This window comes from Elephantulus edwardii, unplaced genomic scaffold (genome assembly GCF_000299155.1).
Source record: "Elephantulus edwardii isolate Elephantulus edwardi_28Jun2011 unplaced genomic scaffold, EleEdw1.0 scaffold00024, whole genome shotgun sequence".
Classification (NCBI taxonomy): domain Eukaryota; kingdom Metazoa; phylum Chordata; class Mammalia; order Macroscelidea; family Macroscelididae; genus Elephantulus; species Elephantulus edwardii.
The window spans coordinates 20,764,384-20,780,836 of NW_006399774.1; the positions used below are offsets into that span (position 1 = coordinate 20,764,384).

A 16,453-nucleotide genomic window follows, 5' to 3' on the forward strand; every position below is an offset into this window, starting at 1 on the left:
TGAGGTGTGCGGGTGCTGTGCAGGCAGCAGTGAGGTCAGACTGGGGCTTCACTCTATCGTCTTAAATGAGGCGGTAACTGGCTGTGCAGACACACAGCGGTTGACCCACCAGGTAAGCTGTTTGATTAGATGCTGCGATTGTCCTTGGAGCCCTAAGTGGGGAAAGGAGCTAAAACAAAGCAAGAGGAATGGAAGTGTACTGTTGTTGTTGTTGTTATGTGCCGTCGAGTCGTTTGCGACTCATAGCGACCCTATGCACAACAGCCCTAAAGCGTGCTCTATCCTGTGCCAATCACATTGTCTCTGACACACCCATCCCGATTACCCCAGTCACTGAATCAGTCCACCTCATAGAGGGTCTTCTCCTCCTGCGCTGTGAAGCGTACTAAACATTAAAAACCCAGAAGACGATTTCTGGGTGTAAAGCTGGGATCTTCACAGTTCTGTACCAGGGGCCCTGCAGGTGCGCAGACTGCAGGTAACTGAGCCACCCCATCTCCACCAGCAAAACCCCTCCAATCTGTGCAAGAGTCCACAGCTTCATTTCAAGTGCAGACATGTGACCAGCTGGCCAGCGGTGGGACAAGGGTGCAGCTCCACTTTCGTGAAGTCGGGTCTTTGAGACCTCTTCCTTGTTGGAAGCCCTTGGGGTGCAGTGGGGTACAGTGAAGCTGATAACCGCAAGGTCAACAGTTTGAACCCTCAGTCACACTGTGGGGGCAGTGGGGTGGCCCGCTATGACATCCACGTGCTGAGAGCCTGCGGTCACCCTGAGTCTCAGCCTGAAGGGTTCCAGGCGGCCTGGGCTCTGTGCACAGGGCAGAGGATGGACCACACTGGTCAAGGACGCCCTGGCTCAGGACCTGAGGCACCTGTGGGGTCAGGAGGAGCATGCCCTTTACCCAGCAGGGAGCACTAGCAAGATTTTCCAGCAAGGATTTCCAGAAGGATCACTTCCAGAGGACAGTCATCCCGAGTGCCGCACAGGTTCCCCGCGATGCCATTTCCTCACTCACTGCGGCAGTGACACAGCGTAACAGGGATGGCGGGGTCCTGCGGGCGGGCACAGCATTTTGGGGCAGGGCCCCTGTGCTTCTGGACCAGGCCCTGCACTCACTGCCGTCCGTACCTGATTTCTTTGGTCTTCTTGAAGACGGGTTTTCCCTCTTTCTCCTCACCAATATCAAAAAGGTCCGAGTACAGCTCCTTGTTCTTATGGTCCACCTGGAAGAGGGCACAGCGGTCGGCATTCACCAGGTTTTTTGCATATATCTAAAGGCAAACGGAGAGACAGAGTCAGCCAACAAGCGAGGACAGAGAGTGACAGCGCTGCCTCACCAGGGAATAAACGTCAACCTGAGCTATGATGCTCCCTGCCTGAGAGATGCACTATCGAGAACAGTCAAGTCAGAACGGACTCACAGCGGATCACAGGAGACTGGCCACCTCTCTCCCTCTGAGCGGCTCGTGGGTTCAAACCGCCTGCCTTCAGGTGGGCAGCATAGATCCTCAGCACAATGCCACCAGTGTGAACTGTGCTAGAGGTTTATAAAGCTGTGAAACTTTACTTGAGCAAATTGCCACATCTGTCTCCCTCCAAGCAACTGGTGGGTTTAAACGGCTAACTTCTTGGTCAGCAGCTGCACCACTGTGGATGCCACCATGGATCTGCCCATGAAGGTTACAGCCAGAGGCCCACATGCACGTTTGTCCTGTTCTGTGACACACAGAGCCGTGCAGTGGAATAAACTCAATGGCAAGGGGCGTGGTTTTTTCATAAGTACAAATGGTATTATTTATAAGCACTGTTATATGCAAATATAAATTTACTTTAATAATTTATATAAGCACAAATATGCGTTTAATTATCTAGAAATAGCATAAAGAATTTATAAATACGTAAATCACACACCTCTCTAAATATTAGTTAAACCTTAAGACTTAAAAAGCTCAACTTCGGTTACACAGAACATCAACCTAACATAACCAAGTGTTAAGATACATGTTTTCAGGCCAAACTTGCAGAGAAAGCTAAGAAAATGATGATTAGAAACAAATAAATATAAAAAGCAATGAAGCTGATCACGAGAATTAAGACGGTAGCAGTAAGGGAATCACATGATCACTGCAGGTATAACGCAAGTACAGGGTAAATCTTGTGGCCAGTGGCTTAGTGGTAAGGGATCATGCCGCCATTGCAAATGTATGAGGTTCGAATCCACCAGCTGCTCCATGGGAGAAAGATGGGTGATCTCCTCCTGTGCAATTAACTGCCTCTGAAAACCCGCTGGAGGGTCAGCTACGGGTCAGTTCTGACTTGAGAGCAGTATATACCAACAACATCACATATCCTAGGATGAGGTTAAACGTTTGAAGCTCTGGTATTTGACAATTCAGTCAAAGCTGTGTTGATATCAACTAAGCAGGCCCCAGGGGGCTCCTTAGTCAAGGGATGCTTCTTACTGTTCTGTGTCCAGTCCTTGGGCGGCTCAGTGGCCTGCTGCCCAGAGAGACTGGAGTGCAACCTCTAAGGTCCGTTGTCCCCAACGTCATACTTCACGTTTAGAATTCCAAATGTCAGCTGGCCTTTGTGATCTCCCTGCCAAGTAGCCACCTGGCCATCAAGGCCCCACCCCAGTGTTCCTCAACTCTGTCTCAAGACTGTCTACTTCGTCTCCTGTGTGCGGACAGCTCCACGGCAGGCCTGTCCAGTGTGGCCCTGGACCATGTGCACCATCACCCATCCCAGACCGAATGCTCTGCAAGTTCACCTGCATCAAGTCCAACTCATGGCGACCCCAAATGTCAGAGCAGAACTGGGCTCCACATGCTCTTCAATGGGTAACATTTTGGATGTGGGGAGCCAGGTCTTTCTCCCAGGGCACCTCAGGGTGGACCTGAAACACTGACCTCTCTGTTAGCAGCCGAGCGTGTTGTCTACAACATGTATGGGCACCCTGGCAACTCTCAAAGCCACATACTCAGTAATGGTCTGTCAAACAAAGGAGCCAGTCACAGACTCACTCGAAGCTCAGTGCTCCTCCCACTGCTTCCCGCTGAGGACCACTGCCCTCTCCCTGCTGACCCAGCCAAGCCGTCAACAGGGAGCTTCCATGGAACTCGGAGTCGGGCAGTGCAATGCAAGTGACTGAACTGTCAATGCAAAGCATCAGTGGGCTTTTAGGAATTTAAAGAAAACAGCTCACGTATCACTGCCCTAAATAACTTCAAAGTCACTGGAACACATTACTACGATCAGACACACGCATGAATAAACCACCAGCTGGGTTGTGTCCAGGCAGCCGTAGTGGACGCGGGGACTGACATCACACCAAAAGCCGGGGCCACGTTCTGCTGGCCTCAGCCTCTGCCAGCTGCCTGCCTTCAGATCTGCCAGCCCGAGTCTGGGCTCAAATGCCAGTCTCTCTTCTGATTGGTGCCTGTGGCCTACAACTTGTGAACATTTTAAAAATAGTCTCTTAGCAGACTCAGGCTGTTCGTATTTGAGTAACTGCATTGTATGTGTTTCATTGTTTGACAGTAACTCATAGTAAGAATTACGCAAGCTGTCCTCAAGACAGAGCAGGGAAACACTGCATGGTTCAAAATCGGAAAGGAGCGCATCAGGGATGCATCCTGTCTCCAGACCTTTCCATCTGTATGCAGACCAGATCATTCGGGAAGCTGGGCTTTATGAGGAGGAATGTGGCATCAGGATTGGAGGAAGACTCATCAACAGCCTGTGTTATGGAGATGTCACAACCATGCTTGCTGAACCTGAGGAGGACCTGAAGCATTTCCTGAAGGTCAAGGACTTTCTTCAATATGGATTAAAGCTCAACATCAAGAAGACAAAGCTGTTCACTGCAGGACCAATTGGCAGCACCATGATAGATGGAGAAGAGACTAAGGTTGTTAATCATTACAATTTGCTCAGCTCCACTACCAACACTGTTAACACCAGCAGTCTAGAAATCAAAAGATGAATGGCAATTGGAATGTCTGCTGTCAGCGATCTCTCTAGAGTACTGAAGAGCAACAATGTCAGCCTAGAGACTAAGGTGTGCCTAATCCAGGAGCTTCACAATTACTTGATATCCATCAGAGAGCTAGACAATGACTAGGGATGACAGAAGAATAACTGTTGCCTTTAAATTGTGGTGCTGGAGAAGAGCCATGAACACACCTTGAACTAACAAAAAAACCCCAAAAAAACCAAATTGGTCTGTCTTGGACAGGGCGAAACCAAGTTTTTTCTTGAGGCAAGAATTTTGAACTTCTGTCTCACATATTTTGGGCACATGACCAGGAGGGACCAGTCCTTGGAGAAGGACATCATGCTCAAAAGGGTGGAGGGACAGTGCAGGAGAGGGAGACCCCGGATGAAATGGATTAATATAGTAACTGGGGCAAAAAGGGGTAGGTGTGTTGGAGCCTGTGACACTGGCTCAGGATAGGGCAGGTGTCAGAGCTGCTGTATACAGGGCCTTTATGAGTTGTAGACAACTAGCCAGCACATAACACACACACACACACACACACACTCACACGTTAAGTGCTGGCACTGCCAAACTTTCTGCAAATCTTAGGTGCCTATTCATGATACACTTGCTCCCCATATAACAATGTAAGTCTGGATGATCCTAAAGCCCATTTCACATATGAGGAAAACTGAGGCACAGAATGCTAACTTGTTCCTATCACCAGGCCAGTGAGCACAGTCTAGTATTTGTTCTCCACACAGTGTGACTCTATGGCCCAACATGTGTAACTAAAGAGCGCTGTCACATTTAAATAAAAAAACTGGTGCTTCACTCTTGAATTTGTACATTTCCATCCACAAAGGTCTCGTTCATCACGCTGCCTCCATGGGGTGAAGCTGAAGTGATGTGATGTTTTCCCATCTGATGAGCCTTCTGATCAGAATCCACACCTTCAAGGGGCAAGTGATGCTCGCAGCATAGTCTCTCCAAGCAGCAAGGGCCTCGTGGCCGGAAGTAAGCATGCAGTGTCAACGAGGTCTGTGTGTTCCTGCCATCTGATTTCGATGCTTCCTCCCTTATTTAGTATTTTGTCCAAAGAAACTTTCAGCATTGAAATCCAAGCCTGTAATTTGTTTTTTGTTGTTTTTTTCTAAGTTCCTTTGGCTTGACAAAAGCAGAGCCAATTCTTCCCATTTGGCTTTTTAACTCAGATCCTTTCACATTACAATACTTGTCTTCTATACTTATTGTTATGTGGCATCAAGTCGCCTATGACTCATAGTAATCCTAAATAAAATAGCTCTGAACTCTGCCCTATCCTGAGCCAGTCTTACAGACTCTGACAGACCTAATCCCATTAACCCAGTTACTGTGTCAATCCATCTCATCCAAGGTCTTCCTTTCCTTGACTGTCCATCTTCCCTTCCAAGCATGATGTCCTTCTCCAAGGTCCCTCCCTGTCCATGTGCCCAAAGTATGTGAAACAGAGCTTCAAACTCCCTGTATCCAAGGAGAAACTTGGTTTCAGCTTCCCAAGACAGACCTGTTTGTTTTCATGGTGGCCCATGGTATGTTCAATACTCTACTCCAGCACCACAACTCAAAGGGATAAATTCTTATTCCGTCATTCTTAGTCATTATCCAGATCTCTGATGCATAGCAAGTAGCTGTAAAGACCATGGCCTGGATCAAGTGCATCTTAGTCTCTAGACCGACATCACTGCTCTTCAGTACTCTGGAGAGGTCCCTGACAACAGACTTCTCCAATGCAATTTATCTTTTGATTTTCTGACTGCTGGTGCCAAGAGTTGTTGAGCTGAGCAAGCCATAATTGTTAACATCAGTCTCTTCTCCGTCCATCATGGTGCTGCCAAGTGGTGAGAACCTTTGTCTTCTTGATGTACATATGTTCTTCATATTGAAAACTACAGTCCTTGACCTTCTTCAGGAAATGCTTTCGGTCCTCCTCAGTTTCATTCAGCAAGCAAGGTTGTGTCATCTACATAACTCAGGTTGTTGATGAGTTTTCCTCCAATCCTGGTGGCACATTTATCCTTATAAAATACACCTTCCTGGTCTGTTCTGCATACAGACTGAAAAGGTGTGGAGACAGGGTGTATCCCTGACACACTCTTTTCCTGATTTCAAACCATACTGTTTCCTTGCTCTGTTCTGAGGACTGCTTCCTGGTCTCAGTATATGTTGCATGAGAACAATCAAGTGTTCTGGGATTCTCTTTCTTTTCAGAATCAGCCACAATTTGTTGTGATACACACAGTCAAATGTTTTTGCATAGTCAATGAAACACAGATAGACATTCCTCTGTCAATCTTTGCTTTCAGCCAAGATCCACCTAACACTGGTGGTAATGTATCTAGAGCCACAGCCTTTTCTAAACCTGGCTTGTATTTCTAGTAGTTCTCTGTCAAGGTACTGTTCTAGTAATTTTAAAAATAATCTTTAGAAAGATTTTGCATGCATGTATATTAGTGATATTGTTTGATAATTTATGTACTCTGTCAGGTCACCTTTTTGTTTGGAATGGGAATAAATACAGACTTCTCCAGCCAGCTGGCCAGGTGGTTGTCCTCCAAAATTCTTGACAACTTGGTGAGCACGCCCAGGTCAGCATCTGTGTGTCCATATATGTCAACTGGTATGCCAACTGGGGCTTTGGTTTTTTTCCAATTCCTTCAGAGCTGCTTAAACTTCCTCGTTCATCACCACTGGCTCTTGATCATAAGTTGCTTCACGTAATTCTTCTGTGTCAGCCAGTTCCTTCTGATACAGTGACTCAGCTTCTTCCGTCTTCTTTTGAAGCTTCCTGGACCATTTGATATTCTGCCCCCAGAATCCTTAACGATTGCAACTCAAGGCTCGAATTTGTTCTTCGGTTCCCTCAGCTTACCCTTTACAATCTTCTGTTTAGGTTTCTCCTTGGTACTTTTTTCTATTTTCTTTAGCTTCTCTACATTCAAGAGCATATTTCCAAATGTCTTCTGACATCTACTTTGGTCTTTTCTTTTTTGTCTTTGTAGTGACCTTATGGTCTCTTTATGTATTATAATGTTGATGTCCCTCCCAAGCTAGTCTGATCTTCATTCAGTGTTCAATGTCTCAAAACTGTTCTTGAGATTATTTCTGAATTCAGACAGACAGACACACACACACCCACAGAGAGAGAGAGAGAGAGAGAGAGGGAGGGAGGGAGGGAGAAAGAATGAGCATGAGCGAGCGCAGGCTCTCACAAGTTGGGTTCATTATTTTAAACTTCAATTTGAACTTTCATATTAGTAACTGGTGATCTCCGCTGATGTTCTGAAAAGTCCCTGGCCTTGCTTAGACAGATGGCACTGATCTTCTGCACAGTCTCTTTCCAATGGTGAAGTCAATAGTGTGGTCAACCCTAAGTGATATCTAGTTGTTAGGTGCTGTCAAGTCTAGTATGACTCATCGAGACCCTATGAAGAGCCAGTCTGAACCCTGCCCTCTCCTGTGCCGTCCTCATCATCTCTGACACACCTGAGCCCACTGATGACGTCATCATACCAACCCACCTCATTGCGGGTCCTCCTCTTGCTCAGTGTCCCTCCACCTTTAGAAGCATAATGTCTCTTTCCAAGGTACTTTCTCACCAAGCTACATGGCCAAAGTATGAAAGATGAAGCTTCGTCACCCTTGTCTCCAAGGAGATCTCTTGCTTCTCTTTTCAGTACAAATCTGTTTGTTATTTTGGCAGTACATGGGATATTCCGTTCTCTCGAGGACTAGAACTCAAAGGCCTTGATTCCTATTCTGTCATCTTCCTTCACTGTCCACTCTCAGGTGTGTAACAGGTGATTGAGAAACCACAGCCTAAATCAAGGCACATCTTAGTCTTCAACCTGACATTACCGCTCCTCAGTATTTTGGAGCGGTCCCTGACAGTGATGCATTGTATGATGCAGTTACTGCATTGGAATTTTCTGAGTGGAACAGGTCTCCTGATTTCCTGAATGCTGGTACCAAGGGTGTTGACTGTTGATTGAAGCAAGATGAAGCAGTGAACAGATAGCTGCAGCCCTAAAACCAGTCCTGACCACTGAAGCAGAGATCTGAAGGCAATGAGAAGGGTAGGTCAGGCCCCGCTGGGATCTAGAGGCCTCATGCAGAGGTCTGCAGGCAGCAGAAGGGGCAGGTACACGGAGGGTCCTGACCACCATATATACTGTCACCATTTATGTTGTTGAAAATGTACTAGCAATGAGTAAGCTTGTTTCTGCAAAATGCTGTCATGCTGTCTCTGGCACTGTTTCTGTCTCCTCTTTGTTCTTTATTTACAATGTTCACATTCTAATCATCAAAAATTATCAATACATCTTAATTGGCTCATCGACTGCAAAATTCCTTAATTTCATCATCTTTGGCGTTAATGGTTTGTAAGTAAATTTGAATAATGGTTATATTGAGCGTTCCTCCTCTTAGAGGTATATCTAGAAGCCCATCCCCAACAAGGCTGTAGTTTAAGATGAGTCTTAAAATGTTCTTTTTGGGAAACAGCCACCTCTTCAACAAATGGTGCTGGGAAATAAGACTGCTACTTGGAGAAAGCTGAAGCGGGATACACATCTCACACCACAAACAAAAATCAACGTAAAGTGGAGTGGACCAAGGGGTACACCCCAAAACCAAAAAGATTGCAAGAGGCAAAATGAGACCAAACTTAGAGGGCCTAGCTTAGGGCATAAAAATGAAGGCAATTACAGTTAAAAATGTGCAACCAATAGAGAACAAAAGTGATGACTGGGACCTTCTAAAGATTACATCTCTGAATGCATCAAAACCTTTTTTCAATAGGGTGAAAAGAAACCCTACTGACTTGGGAAAAGCATTTGGCAATGTCATTTCAGACAAGGGTCTCATAACGAAAGTTTATAGAATATCATTGGACTGCCACAAGAAAAAGACTGAAAATGCAATTATAAAATGGGCAAAAGACATGGAAAGACCTTTCACAAAGAAAGACATTCAGATGGCCAACAGACACATGAAGAAATGCTAAAAGCCACTGGTAATAAGAGAGATTCAAATCAAAACCACAATGAGATACCATCTCACTCCAGTAGCAGTGGCAAAGTTTAACAGGACAGCAAGTAATAAATTGTGGAGAGGATGCAGAGAAATTAGAACTCTCATACATTATTGGTGGGATTTTATTAAACAGTAAAACCACTCTGGAATGCAGTTTAGCATTTTCTCAAAAAGTTATACTTAGAAATTCCCTATGATCCAGCTATTCCACTGCTAGGAATAGACGCTGAGGAAAACAGAACTAAGACACAAATGGACATTTGTACACCTATATTCACAGCAGTGTTATTCACAATAGCAAGAACACGGAAACAGCCCAAATGTCCATCACCAAACAACTGCATTGAGAAACTGTGTTATATTCACATGATGGAATACTATCCAGTACTCAAGAGCAATGATTCAGAAAAATATAACATGGGAGAGGCTAGAGAGCATTACGCTGAGTGAACAAACTCAGGCTCATAAGGACTAATACTGCATTAAGACCATTATTATAAATACAGATACGTAACTAGTAAGAATTGTTTAACTGTCCAAATGGGGGGGGGTGTGAAGGGAACAGAGGGTGGGGAAGTGGAGAATCCCAGGTAGCAGTTTGGTGGGTAGAGGGAGGGGGTGAAGGAAGGAGTTGAGGTGAAAGAATTAGGAACAATCCAGTGGAAATCTGAAAAGACGGAGCACAGATCAATGTTGATTGGTTTTATAAAACACCACGTATGGGAATGATGATATGAGACGCAATGTGAATGGGAAAAATTTTTTAAATATTTTCTTTTTGACAGAGTGCAATGTCCATCCTCTTCACTTTGTTATGCCTGACACAGCTCGTAGACCATATACTTCCAGTTCAAAATGGCCACTATCAGTCCATTTCTGTTCACTGATGGCCCAGATACTGATCTTCATGTACTTCATTTATAATGACTTCCAATTTTCCTAGATTCCTATTGTAAGTATTCTACACTGAGATTATGAACGGATGCTTGCAGCTCTTTCTTCTCATGTGAGTCATGCCACATCAGTAAATGAAGAGTCAAAGCAAATGGAATGCTTTCTTCCCCGGACAGAACTAGAATCAAGTTGACTCGGATGAGGCCTACTGCTCCCCAGTTATACCCTAAGTGATTTCTAATCTGAGCAGATCACCGTCTGGCATGATGGACAACAGAGTTCCAGGACTGTTCTCCACAGCCACTCACCATGTCCTCCTTTCTAATCTGTCTTGGTGTGGAACCGCAGCTAAAGCTTGTTTCCCAGGGCTGACCCTGCTGGGCTTTGAAATACTGCGGGGACAGCTTTCAGCATGATAGCCACAAGCAAGCCACCACCGTGTGACAAATGGCAAAGAAACTATGTGGTCAAATAAGTGTATTGCTATAAAGGTACTTTGTTGATGTGATTAACATTTCTTTTCTGTTGATTTTAAATAAGATTGTCACTCGTAACAAGTGTGGGCCTCTTCTACACTCACTGAAGGTCTTAAGAGGTAAAACTGAGACATCAGAGAGGAGAAGAAATTCTACCTCAAGATTTTAACAGAGATTTCCTTCAGAATTTCCAACCTGCCACCCGACCTACCAATTTCTAATGCAAGACTGTCAGGTCTAGTCTGCAGCCTGGCTTTCAGGGAGTTCTAGAGGTCTAGTGGTAAGGGGTTGCACTGCCAGCCCAAAGGCATGCAATCTGAATCCAACAGCAGCTTCAAGGGAGAAATATGAGCAATCTTCCCACAAGCTGCTTCAGGGATGAAAGACAGGCAATCTCCTCACATGCAATTTACTATCTCCAAAAACTCACTGGAGATTAGCTATGAGTCAATACAACTTGAAGGTAAACAACAACATGACCACATGAGCCAACTCTTTAAGATCAAGCCATCTGTCTCTTTCATGGGGGTGTGTGTGTGTGTGTGTGTGTGTGTGTGTCCCCTCCTGTTTTCCTGAAATATCCTGACTCATAAAGTAAATCTCTCTCACTAGACTATAAACTTTAACCTATAGACTATAGTTTAAACTAGACTATAAACGGTCTGTCAGGACAGACTGCGGGACATAAGCCATCATCTTCATGATGATGAAAAGTATCTTCGGGACAATAAATTTGTGCTACACGGAAATATGAAAAGCGTAAATACTGAGAAAAAAATATTCACCCTCACTATTTTCATTCAGTATTAATCTTAGTCAACATACTAAAACAACAAAAAATATTGCATAGACACTGAAAACAAAAGCCACTACTGCTGTCACTATAAGCACTGTAAGTTTATCCTCATCCCAAAGATAAAATTCTTGGATAAAAATCTAAGACATAAACTGAGAAAAAACTTTAAGAAGTAACATGAGGCCTCAGAGAAGTAACTGAGATTAATGAAAATAAAGAACGGAAAATCAGACAATGTTCAGTGCAACTACTATCAAGACTGCTGGAGAAAACTGACCGAATTCTTCCAAAATCAGTATAAAAGAACAAATGCATCTAAATAGTAACATATCCTTTCAAAAGAAAAATGATGCATAATGGTAGGTGCTCACACCAACCAAGTGTTAAACACATTAGAACTATTAACAACCAGACAGACATGGCATTAATAAAATGCTAACTTGGAAGGTCTTTAGGATGACATAAAGTTTAGAGCCAGAAAGAGAAACAGTATGTGATAAAGTACTTCAAAGCAACAGGAAAAGAATGAACAGTTCAATAAACAGTATTACAACAACTGATGAGATAACGAACAATAAACATAATGAGATAACTAAATCATAAGTGATGACAGAGTAAATACTAGATGCTTTAAAAAATCATAAAACGATTTGTAGATGAAAATGGAAAATATAAAAACTCACATACATGATATTTTCACAGCGAATCACATTTTCTCCCCTATTTACTGGAAATCCTCTTTTAATGACACACAGGCATAAAGGGAAAGCAAGCGACTGTTAGATTCCATTACAGGTCTTTTAAACATCTTAGTGTGAAAGAAACCACCCCAGACCAAATATAAACGTATATACCAGTCCCCATTAAAAACACTAAATTCTAAAGGCTGATAATAACATTGCCAATTATATTAAGCTATGTGGCATGCTCCTTTATCTGTTCAAATAAAGAAGTTACTGCGTAAAGCAGTAAGTGGTAGAAGAACTGCTAAAATCTTTTTAAAGCATACTTAAAACCATTTAAAAAATAAAGCAAAAGAGATTAATTTTTAAAATAACTTTTATGATAATTATGTGACTAAGTCTACATTAAATGCTTTCCTGGTATCAAAAGAGGTCTGAAGGTATCCAAGTATGATGCTGGGGATATGCCAGGCAACCTAGTATTTTCCAAATGAAACAGTAATGTGTAGATACATAGAAACACACAGTTTCTTTCTATCAGAAAGAAATAAGCCACACATTAGTGTTACTATGAGAGAATACAAATTGGCACTGTCATCTCCAGTCAGTCCAGTTTTGAGACACTCTTCATGACCCCTCAGCAACTGTGCAGGCAAGCAAGCACTGGGAGCTCCAACCTAAGGGCAGAGATGGACTCGCCACGTTGACTAGTCCAGCGTCAAGTATCACGGCCCAGTGAGGGGCGAGGCTGACTTGCTTCTCAACAAAACTGGTTAATATCACTTATTTTTTTTTACATAAAACATTTTAAAGTTTCTGGTGATGAACCCAAGTGTGTACACTAAATGAAAAAAAAATAGGTATGCAAAGTAATCTACTAAATTTGGTAAAAACATCAAAAGTCTGTAAAAAGGAACATCTATTCCATACCACTGCAACCTACACACTCCCGCTGGAGACCTATCTTCCCTGGAAGGCCATGACCTCGGCATTTTTCACCCACAGCTGTCTTCTGCTGCCTGTGTGACTTAGCCAAGGGCAACCAAGAGCTACGGGTTCCTATATCTGTCATCTCTGGTTTGTGAAATGGCAAGTTTACCTTGTGTGGTAGTACTGGTAGTACTAGAAATCTAGGACCACAATCAAACATGTTCTGATTCTGAAGCACGGTGAGGACATACAGGACTGCCAACTCCCTTCTTCCGCCTACAGTCTAAGTGCTAATGTGAAGGCGTGATGACAGAAATTGGCCATAGTTGCACCCCTGGCACCAGAGGCATGGCTCAGATTTTGCCTGGTGGGACAAGCAGAATATCAGAGGACTCATCTTTCCTCAAAAGGTCTGCTTAATTTACAGTGGTATATGCAGAAACTCCAGCCATAGAGTACTCTCAAAAACTGCATAGGTTCTATTGAAAGATATCTGCAAGGAGAACAGTAGGTCTGTTGGAGATACAGGCTTAATTCTAGGCTGGTGAGTTTTCTGCAAAGAAAAGGAAAAGGGGCAGCTGAAAAGGGTCTCTCTGTCATAAGACTAAATCTCAAATACTGACCTCAGGAATTATCCTTTCAAAGATCCTAGATTTGACTGGATCAACTCATGAAACACCTTCTACCATGAGATATTGTTGGAAACAATGGAACAAAGATGGTAGTTATTGTCATTTGAAATCTGGTAGTTGGAAGAAAGAAAAAAAATCACTAAAGAGAGCCCAACCAAAACCACTATCTTTCCAGGATGACTGTGGGACAATCCAGTGTATGTTGTCTTGAGAACAGTATGAAAGGCTCTGCATTGCCAGGTGGCATGGGACGGGGCAAATGCCATCAATACAGTGCAGCCAGTGACCACACACGTAAACAAGTCACAGCCCCGCAGATGGGGGAATTCCCAGAAACGTTACAATAGCAAACATAATGTTTTCAGCAAGGTATCATAAAACATGCAACTAAACAGGGACATATAACCAATACATTTAGGAAGAAAGAAGGCAATTAAAACTGTCTGTGAGAACAATACCCAGCCATTATAAATGTGTTCAAAGAACTAAAAGAAACTGAGCTTAAAACAGCAAATACTATGATGACAATGTTGCATTAAATAGAGAACACGAATAAAGAGATAGAAATAATAAAAGCAGATCCAGATAGAAACCCTGGAGTTAAAAATGATAATAAATAAATTATAATTCTTAGAAAGGCTCAATAGTAGATATGACATCATCAGAAGAAAAGGTTAGTGAACTTGTGATAAATTTTACTGAATTATAAAAACAAAGAATAAAGAAAAAATTATCAGAGGCTTAGGTACATGCAGACAACATTAAGAGAATCCATTTACATGTGATATAAGTACCAGAAGGACAGACAGGAGAGGAAAGAAAACAATAACAAAATATTCAAAGAAATAATAGCTTATCACTCTCCAAATTTACTGAAAAGCTATAACCTAACCAACCAGGAAGCTCAATAAAGTCCCAACAGGGAAAAGAGTAATTCAATCCACAAGCAAGAACACCATAGCTAAACTACTAAAAGCCCAATACAAGGAGACAATCTTGCAAATGGCAAGAAGAAAATTACTCATCACTTACAAAAGAATTCCAATAAGATTAACAGCTGACTTCTCATCAGAAATGATGGAGGCCAGAAGGTAGTGGAATAACAAATTCAAAATGCTGAAAAGAAAAAGAAACAAAACTTGTCAAGCAAGAATCCTATATCCACAAAAACAATCTTTAAAAAAAATTAAGTGTGAAATAAATGCATCTTTAGATAAACAAAAACTGGCAAAATTTATTAAAAGAAGTTCTTCAGACTAAAAGCAAGGGAACTCAGATGATAATTCAAATCCAGATAGGGGAAATATTTTTTAAGAATAAAGCAAAATCAAGAAACAAACTAAAAAACAAAGAACAGCCAGAAAAGGCAAAACACATAAATAGCAGTTTTAAAATGTATACTGTCAATTTCAGCTCCTTTCTTCTCTCAATTGGAATAAAAAGCAGATTAATATAATAATATGTATGTAAATGTGTTCTTGATCATATACCAGTTAGAAATGCAATATATTTTCCAGTATCAGTATAAAGTGAGCAAGTACATTTCCATTGCTTCAAGTCCCCTCCTTGTGGTACCAGGAGAACAGCACAAGCGAGGGCCAGGCTATGAGTAACAATGGACTGAAATGCATTTAGCAACAACAACAAAGTTGTGGTACTTTGTTAAAGCAGGACTAGGAAACCAATACACAAGAGATAAAGACCTTAATTTTTAAAGATAGAATGGACACCCATCAGAAAGAATAAATCCTTAGCTATATATTGACCCAGCATCAGAGCACCAAATACATGAAGCAAAAACAGACACTTGAAAGAAGAAAGAGACAACACAACCATAATAGAGACTTCAGCAACAAAGAATTATAACTCAATGATAAATTACTGAGGACAGTAAAAGACGGGCAATCTCCTCCCAGGAGATTTACAGCCTCTGAAAACCTGCTGGTGGATCAGCTATGAATTGGTTCAGATGTGATGGCACATTGTAACAACAATAAAAAAGAACAAATAGCTCAATTTTGAAAATAGACAAAAGTAGATATACTTTAAAAGGAAAGACAAATATCCAACAGGCATATGTTTAGATACTCAGCATCATTCATCATCAGGAAATGAAAAGAAGACTCCATGAGAAACCACTTCATCCCCTGTCGGATGGCTTTTAAAAAGAAGGCAGACAAAAACAAGTCTTGGAGAGAATCTGAAAAAAATTCAGAGGGAATGTAAGACAGTGAAGTCACTGCGGAAAACAATTTCGTTTTCAAACTATCAAGAAATTGTATGACCAAGCAGTTCCACTTCTAGCTACACACCCAGTAAATTCAGAACAAGGATTCAAACATTAAGTTGTCCGAGATGTTCACAGTAGCAAACATTTCATAGCTAAAAGATGGGAGAAACACCAATTTGTACTGCTTCATTAAACAAAGAGAGGTATATCCACACCGTCGGATAACATTTGGAAAGAAGTTCAATGCCTACTGTAACTTACCGCCACCACAACTCTCCAGAAACATCACGCTATTAGGATAAGGCAGACCCAAAGATGACACACTGTATGATTCCTTTCTTATGGAATCTCTTGGTGGCCAATGTCAATGAGACATAAAGTAGGTTAGTAGACGGCTAAGGGCTGAGAAGGGGCAAGGGCTGGGCTGACAGATAGAGCATGAGAGCTTTTCTTCATGGTCATGAGAAAATTCTTAGACAGACAGCAACCTCTAATATATGTGAGGACACTAAATGCCACTAAATCGTAAACACCTTTAAAGACATGAATCTGTACGGTAAGTGAGTTAAGGTTTACAATGAAATGTGCAAGGAGTTGGAGTGAGAAAATCAAAAGGGCGGAACTCGCTCAGCATTTCTTAAGCTCAAGGAACTGAAGAACAAATTCAAACCCTGAGTTGCTATAATCAAGGATGCTTTCAGCAGAATATTAAATGATCCAGGAAGTATTAAAAGAAGATGGAAAGAATATACTGAGTCA

At 42.4% G+C, this 16,453-nt stretch overlaps 1 protein-coding gene across 1 annotated transcript in view; it reads right to left on the reverse strand.

Annotated features, from left to right (window-relative positions):
- Positions 1 to 16,453, reverse strand: part of PDE10A (phosphodiesterase 10A) — a 323,659-nt gene that overhangs the window by 45,540 nt on the left and 261,666 nt on the right. Inside the window, exon 11 of the mRNA XM_006882827.1 lies at positions 1,130 to 1,272. Within this exon, the coding sequence (XP_006882889.1) occupies positions 1,130 to 1,272 (143 nt within the window). The remainder of the gene's footprint in view (positions 1 to 1,129; positions 1,273 to 16,453) is intronic.